We start from the raw sequence: 8,672 nt of genomic DNA, 5'->3' as shown, positions 1-8,672 counted from the left end.
GAGTAGTGAGTTCAGATTCCCATATTCCTCCAAAGAGTGGGGAATTGGAATATTTCACATGAAAATCTTTAGTGCTAAAATGATGAACTACTCACTGCCTACTCATGGAGTAGCCAGGTGGGAGACTCGTCACATGTTTCTCTGTATCAGCTAAGACTGATAATTGAAAATGGCAAGGAGAAAAATAGTTCAGATAAAAAGATGGATGAAAATGAAAGTAGAATATTGGGGGGAGGAAGGGAGGTGGGTAGTGTATGTGTATGCCATTGTCTTTGATGCCAGCAATTATACCTGTGAATGTCTGCTCTGATGCAGCCAGAAACTCACTAACTCGGTTTCTCAAACAGGCTAACGTATCTCCTGGCTGGGTAAAGGGCGCATCAAAAGACACTCTTCTTGAACCTCATCAAGCAGTACAGTCTCCTAATTTGGCTGTCCAGGTAAGATACTCAGTTACATTTTTAAACTCCCAGTTCTAATGAGCAGAGTCCTGAGACCAAATCGTTTTGCCTTTCCTTTTCGCATTCTCCCCAGAAAGAGTCAAGATTTCCTATTTATTTTATTTTCTGGGATGTACACCTACCTTGAGCGTGCACCCTTCATACTGGTACTGCTGTGATCTGACAGAAAACTATATATGACCTTCATATGTAAATTTTTTTTTAAGTGCTGATAGTAGCAATAAGGTCTCCAAGTATCAGGGAAAAGCACAGAGCTCAAGGTTCTGGAGGGCAGCAGAGGGCATCAGGGGAATGGAAATTCCCTGAGGTCTGGGCTCTGCACTCTTCAGAGCTAGCTGCTATATGGACCATATGGAGACGGGTATAAATATCATCCCTGCAGGCACTTAGGCTCCACTCATCTCTGTAGTGCCAAATATAAATTATGAGAGTATCATTGTCAATAAAATCTGAACTGAAATCCCACTTTGGTCTTCACTGCTACATCTGCTGATTTGAGTGCACCTATTACCCTGCCAGAATATCTGAAAGGGGAACCTGGCTTAGAACAAAAAATGATAATGTGTACTTATATAACATTGAGCTCAGGGAAGCCTGCTAGACTGGTAAGGAAAGACAGAAAATGAAGCACTGCAGAAATAAGGGAAGGCTGAAAAAAGTAGCTACTGAGGATGAAGAGAAGTTCAGAACAGCCAGGGAATTTGGGCAAAGTAATTTCCAATAGGATAATCAATAAACATCATACCAGGAATTGTTTCAATGCAGGAGCGAACTTAAAATACTGCTACTGCCGTATGTGAGCTGATCGTTTCTGCTGAGCCATAACCTTCACTATTCAGGTCATTACCAGCCTGCAGTTTATTTAGGGCAGAATTCTTCACTGGTGGTTACAGACTGAATGTCTCAAGGAAATGCAAGTGTACCAAGAGGGATTAGTCCAGGTGGATGTAGAAGGCCTAAGCATGGTCAACTTAGCTGCCAGAAATGAAGGTGAATTGGAATATACCACAGGTTCTGCAGTGACACAGATTGACAGCCAGCTGTGGCCAGAGGTCATGAGATTGTTGATACAGGTCCAATGCATCTCTTCACCCAGGAACGATAAATTTAGAAAATAATTTACTGGTTTTAGAGTGCTTAAGAAAACTAAGTTCTTGGTCCCTGTTGTATAGGAATTTTCAAGAAAAAGAAAAAGAAGAAAGAGTTGATTCCTGATTAGGAGTCAGACATGTGATTCGGTAGATCTGAGCTACTACTTGCTGTGGTGCAAAAAAATTGCCCCAGATAATTATTCTTGCTTTTCCAGCAAGAAATTTATTGGAACACCTTACAGCTTTACAGTAGATGTATGGGTCAAATCTATTTTACCAATCATGGAACACATTTCTCTGAGCAGGCTGCACTTGAATAGTGCAGAGAATCTGCAGAGATTCAGTCATTTTGCAGTGACATCAGATGTGTTATCTTTGACCATTTTTTATCCCCAAAACACCACATAAATGGAAAATTAAGGGAAAAATCCCAGACTGGTGTCAGAATACTGGAACACCTTCAGAAAAAGGATATGTCATGAGATGCTACTTTTACTTACTGCACTGCAATTGTAGGTCAGTACTAAGGGAGCAGTTAGCACCAGCAAACATTGGCAAGTGGAGACTGGAAACGTTTATTTGTGCAGTTGGAGGTGGTGCTGGATGAAGGGACAAGAGGGGACAAGTGAACCAAAAGAGCAATGAGATTTGGTCTTCTGGGAGCTGCTGCCACTGCACAAATATGGCATAGAGGGCTGTGGGGATTTGGGTTCACACTTATGTAGCCAAGAAGGTGGATTCATAGCTGTGAAACAGGGACACGTGCTGCAAAGTTTTTGGGTTACAAGGTGAAATTTTGATAGCAAAGAGTCAAAGTAGTAGGTAGCCAGCTGAGCATGCTGAATTTTTTTTAAACTCCAGCAGCTTTGTGTGTTGGCTAGCATTTAGTGAGTGAGAGTGTCAAAGAGGTGCAAAGAAAACAGGATTTGAAACTAGGACTAGGTTTTTGTATAAACATGTACAGGAGGTGCTGTCAAAGCAGTACAGCTACCTTCTGCAAGTCAGTAACTCTGCTGGAAGTGCAAAGGTGATTGGTAGCATCCCTGAACCGCGCGACAGCAGTTCTAACTAGGCAAGTAGAACACTTAACAGACTTTAATGGTGGCCCTGAGGAGGAGAGCTGATTAAGTATGTGTTAGAATGAGCACACAGGCTGCCTCAGAAGGGCAAAACACAGGGTCAGAGGGGAAAGGTTCATCTTGTCATCGCTGCTTTCTAACATGTAGCCACTTCCTGTTTCTTCTGAGAATAGTGAATAAGAAATGAACTTGAATTTGGGCAAAGCTTCAAGGTTTTTATTGAATGGTACATAACTAATAAACAAGATTATACACTGTCAGTATTTTCATGGAAAATAGACTCAATTAAACACAGCAACATACCTCTGCCTTTTGGATAGATGCTAATTTAGCATTTGTAAAACGCAAGGCCTCAGCAGAGCTGGAACATCTTCCCAGCAACAGCCTGAGAGGGCTCCAGCTGGGCAGCCTTTCTCTCCACCCGAGCTGGCAGCACTGGCTCAGATGCCATCAGTGTTAACTCCTGGGGCACAAGGAGTGAAAGGAGCTGAGGTCAGGCTTTTGGAGCAGCAGAGCCATCAGTGCCAGCCTACGGTGATGCCTCTGTGGAAGTGCAGAGCACTAATGCCAGAAATGAGACCAATAAATAGCAATGGAGGGAAACAAGTCAACATTCCTTTGTACATTAGTGTGCTCTGCTGCCTATAGGATTCGCCTTGCAATGACACACAAGCCTCTTGTGTTGTAATAGTGTTTGGATTTCAGCTGATCAGTAGACAAGGTGAAATTTGACAGTAAGACGCTCAGCTTCAACAGCAATAACTCTTAATGCTATACATATATATGTATATATATATATAGACTACATATTGGTACAATACAACTCAAAGAATCAATGGCTTAATGTAGCCATTTTTATGTGACAGGGTTAACCTTGAAATATTAATGCATAAAGTATTTATTCTCCTCCAAACCATAAAAGTTACAAAGAATATTCTTTCTCCTTCCCATACACCTATGTAATAAGACAATTAATTTTATTTCTTTAACTTAAGTGAATGAGCAGACTCCATCTCAGCAAGGAAAAGGTTTCTCTCTTTCCTCATTTCAGTTAACAGTGATGTGGAATGGAATCACTTTTTTCTCTAGCTTTTCAGAAGGCATTTTCACATAGACCCCAGTAGTAAGACATCGTCTTCTCTTTATCTATGAAATATGGGAAGACAGTAGAATAAGCAAGTGATCACAGCATAATCATTGACCAGCACATTTTAGAGAAAACTGATGGATGTTCTGCCTTTACTGAGTAGAAGGTGTTCTGGACACCTTTCCCTGTCACCCCTCTTTGCAGAAGATCCACTGAGACCATTTGAGAGAGAATCAGGAGTTACAGGGACCATGTAGGAAAAAAGAATCCTGACATTCCTTTTGCCCTTTGAAGATGCTCCTGCTGCAGAGTTCAGTGTTGGTTCAACGCTAGGAGTGTTCACACCCAACAGTTTCATTTAGCTGCTAGGGACAAGGGCATATTGAAAAATATGGGACAGGGATACTGTCTGGTTTTAAGCTGTGTAATCAGGTTTATTGCTAACAGACTGTGAGTACTCCAGACCCCCATGGAAAGAGGCAACCCATTTTGCACTTCTTTGTGTAGACATTTCTATCTGTGTAGTTAAAAATGCTGTAAGTTACAATCCTCCCCCTCCCCCCATCACAATGGAATCACTTTTAAATTTGCTTTGAGCAGAGGTGAATGGTGAGAAAAGGAAAAATCAAATCCTGGGATTTTGTATGAATCAGTTGTGAAATCAGAGTACACATGAAGACTGTTGCTTTTGACCCCAGAAGCATCCAGGGCTCCAACCTGTACTAAGCATCCAAACCTAAGGCAAAGGTCAGTCCAGCTGACGTAAGCTGACTGTTTTCTGGTACTCTGGCAGCACAAATGAGCCATAGCAGCTCCAGCAAGTTCTCTTATTTTGCGTTATTCTAACAACATTACACCAGTAAAAACAAGCACCTCAGTGTGTTTGTTCCCGGTTTTCTTCCCTGATCTCATTTCTTTCTCCTTGTTCTCATCACAAAAAGGGGTGTTATTAGCAGGATTTGTGTTGATGAGACTTACCGCTTTGCCCACGAGAATGGCTGAGATGATGATACTGTAAAGAAAAAATCCTGAGGCAGTAGCTCCTAATACCCAGAGATATATGGCAGTGTCTGGACAAGGTTCTGGATCTAAAACATATGTATCACACAAGTCATGTTACACATAAGCCTCATAAGGAAGATCCTAGAGTCAATAAGTCAGCCTCCACACTTCTTTCTCTAGCATATGTGAGTCCCTGCCCACTCAACCTCCAATGAAAATAGGCTTTATTTGTAGATCATACCCCTTAGTCTCCACTGTTTCTGCACTTAAGCTAACTGCCTAGACATACGTGTACACTATACAGTATTGCTTACGCTGTCAAACGTCCGTACATTGCTAAATACATTGCATTGCTATGAATATGCCTGCTTTAGGTGTATGCAGGGACACCCAAAAGGAATAAGAGCTAATCATGCTTCTCAGAGCTTGAATCAGTGTTCAGCCTCACTTCTTACAAACAGAACTTTGAAGACCTTTGAGACATAATAGCAACTACCTTAGCCTGGGAATATCACAGTACTGTAAAGCTACTTGGCTTACCAATGACATAGAGATGCGTCCCATTTCCCTTGTTCATAAAATAGGGTGGAGGGTACATCCGCTCCATCTTGCAGACATAAAGACCAGTATCATTAGCTTGCAGGCCAGTGAGGGTGAGGGTCACGTTGTTTCGGCTAGGGTTAATGTGACACTGAATGACCTCTTCCACGTGGAACATTTTAAACTCCGTTGTGTAGGTTGAAGCACAAATCTCAGTGAACCGGTCACCTGTCTGTTTAAGCAGAGTCACTCGAATTTCCTTTGCATTCCCAATGTGCTTGTATTTACACACCAATCTGGCGACTCCTTGCCTGTTGGCCAGTACCATTGCTGGTTGAGTCACTTCCATTACTGTACGGAAGTAAAGAGCATGACGGTAAGTGAACTGTCAAGAAATGATCTGCAGTCATTTACTTGAAAGCTGCACAATAGGAAGGCAATCATACCACTTCCTATATCCATGGGTGATTCCTACAAATGCTGGTAAATCCTTCCAAAAAAAAATGACTCCAAGACCACAATTCACATAGGCACTGCATTAATGTACTTAAAAAAGCTCAAGAAGTGCTTTGACTACTGTAAATGGTATTATAAATCTCAGCAATTACTTGTTGCTTAAATAGAAGGTAGTTTGGCCCACTTACTGGAGTATTGACCTGCATGCTTCAGTTTCCTTCAACACAAACTTGTTAATATACATAAGAAAGCAAAAAAAACGCAGACTTTATATGGTAAAGCTGAAATTTGAAATTTAAAAATAGGCATTTAAACCACAAATTCTGCCTGGCAGAAATAAGCATGTTGACATTTAGAAACAAACAGGTTGACATCCTGTATGGAACATGGAACAGAGCCATTAGGGTAACAGTAAAACTGAATGGAAAACCTGTTTGCATATTTTTGTTTCTGATCTTTTTGCTCCTCATTGTTAACCATCTATTCCCAAGCCGCAGTACAAACCTCAGTATATGCCCCAAGCCACAGTACAGGAACACGCAGCTAAGCCTGACAAATATACTGCAAAAAAGCATTACAAATCTTAAAAGGGGAATAGGTACCATGTACATGCCCACCAGCTGCTTTTTACAACTTCTATACTCCATCTTGCTACACAGTGGGAAGGCACTGACTGTTGCTCTAAGACTCAGTATTATTTGTTCAATTTCATTTTATATCAGTCCATTTTGGGGCAGGGCTTGTCTTCTTCAATGCTGCAGTGCAAGAATTTGGGATGAAAAGGAGTAGAACTTCTCCATCCTTTCAAATCTCTATATTCACATTGTCAGCTGCCAACAACTTCACTCACAGGGCCTAGTTTGACAAAATCTTTCTTCCTTCTTGAGCTACCCTGAATCCTGCCCAGCCTCTCTACAGATGCTACAGCTCTAAAGTCTGTCTGTGGTTTTCCAGATACCTCGCCATGCCCCAAGACCTTGCTCCCAGACCACCTCCCTCTCCCTGTGTACCCAGACCATCTCCTGCAAAGATGTGAAAGTGAGAAAAGGTAGACACCCCCAGCTACCTTGCCTCCTTCATCTACCCACCTTCGGCAATGGCAGTGGCTGGGGAGAAAAAGCCCACGGCGTTGCGCTGGGACAGATGCTGAAGGGGTTGAAGGTGGCTGATGCCTTCAGACTCTAAGACAAACTGGAACTCTCAGGACTGGAAAAAAAGCAACACCTTTCAGGATACTGAATCTTCGAAATGTTTGAACCCACACAGAGTCAGTGTGTATATATATAGCTTTGATCCCAGATGCTGTACCTGAAAGTAATATGAAGCTTTGTTTTGGTTTTACGAGAAAGGAAGTAGTGGGTTTTATTAGTACGTGCACAGTTAACCTCAAACAGCATGAACAAAAACAACTGTTCAGCAGATGGAAAATATATATTCAATCTGAAACTGCCATCCACTCTGCTTTAAGAATTGGGGGAGGAAAGGTAATCATCCAGTAGAGCAGCTCAGGCCGTTTTGTGCTGCCAGTTTGCATAATCATAGTACTTAATATTTTAGCAATCATCAAGTATTTCCTACTAGGACAACACACAGAGAACTATACTTCTGCCTAATGTGGCACAGTGAATCATTGTGACCTAGCTTTTTTTATGGAGGACTTCCCTCCGCCCCCAATTTCTTTGCTTGCTTTAATGTTAGCGCTTTTGATGTGTAAATGTTGCTGTCCCCTTCAAAATACTGATTACACTTGCAGTTATTTCACCTTTTCATACCAGCAATGTGACTTGGATCATAAACCAGCTTCTTTAGGCTTTCCTGTTTCCAAGAAAAAATTATCTATCTAGGTTTATAGCTAATGACTTCCACATCTATACAGTACCTTCCCTACCTACGGACTTTATAAGTGCCTTGACATCAACAGATGAAAACCACTGCAGGGGCTTTGATTATTGCTATCTCTGCTTAGAGCACATGTGTCATTTCAAATCTCAGTGATTTTCACCCACAGTTTTCATCCACTGGCCTTTTAGAAGTCATGTAAGGTCTGAAATTAATTTTACTTTTTTATGTGGTAGACTGTCCACTGGCCTTTTAGAAGTCATGTAAGGTCTGAAATTAATTTTACTTTTTTATGTGGTAGACTGTCATATCCATTAATTATGCCTAAAGAATTTTCTAAATATATTACACCTCAGTTACCCTGAAGGTCATCGTTCTTTTCCCCCCCCACACTTTGAGAAGTTCTTTTAGAAGGTGCTTCATTGTTTCTATATGTAGACCTAGTAGGTTGCAAAGACCAAATTTTGGACTGTGACCTAGAAAAACGAACAGCATTAGTTCTTGAACAGTAGCCTGTCCAATCCAAAGATACAGGATAAATATTTGATCCTGAAAACACATAAGTACCTAATGTTATAAATAAATTTACTGCTTACACACTTAGATGATGCAACAATTGTTTGTAATGACAGATTCCTAGTCAGTTTGATCTTAACCAGCATTCAAAACAGAAGTGATGATAAATAAAAATATGGCTATGGGAAAATGAAAAACTGCACACTAATAATGAGTTGGGCCTATATTTTATTACTGGTTAGACAAGCTTAAATAAATTTTAATAATGAATTTACTATTAAATACATGCTATTGCAACATCGTGTACCAGAATATCAGTGAGATTTATGGCATGAAATCACCAGGTTATGCCTGACATTTTCATACCAGAGTAGTAACCAAATTACCTGCCCTGTGTTTGGGCTTGGATCTTGTATGCAGTTAAACAAATGATGCATTTGAGCCTTATCAACCATAATGTCATCTGATACTGATTGAGACTCCCTGTGGAGTTCTCTCTGTCTTCACAGCCAGGGCAGCCTGACGTGAGCCCAGAGCATACCCCTTCCAATGGATAGAGATCACCTTGCCATGGTGCCCTCTATCCTTGCTAATCAGACTT

At 41.1% G+C, this 8,672-nt stretch overlaps 1 protein-coding gene across 1 annotated transcript; it reads right to left on the bottom strand.

Annotated features, from left to right (window-relative positions):
- Nucleotides 1–2,825: 2,825 nt before the first annotated feature.
- Nucleotides 2,826–7,927, bottom strand: CTLA4 (cytotoxic T-lymphocyte-associated protein 4). The gene is made up of 5 exons (XM_010157716.1): nt 7,916–7,927; nt 6,805–6,913; nt 5,261–5,611; nt 4,697–4,806; nt 2,826–3,777 (listed from the first exon to the last, which is right to left on the bottom strand). The coding sequence occupies exons 1-5, from the start codon at nt 7,925–7,927 to the stop codon at nt 3,679–3,681; spliced, it is 681 nt and encodes a 226-aa protein (XP_010156018.1). The 3' UTR covers nt 2,826–3,678.
- Nucleotides 7,928–8,672: the final 745 nt, after the last annotated feature.

This window comes from Eurypyga helias, unplaced genomic scaffold (genome assembly GCF_000690775.1).
Source record: "Eurypyga helias isolate BGI_N326 unplaced genomic scaffold, ASM69077v1 scaffold40668, whole genome shotgun sequence".
NCBI lineage: Eukaryota > Metazoa > Chordata > Aves > Eurypygiformes > Eurypygidae > Eurypyga > Eurypyga helias.
The sequence above is the reverse complement of the archived record's forward strand: the minus strand, read 5'-3'. Positions and strand labels throughout refer to the sequence as shown.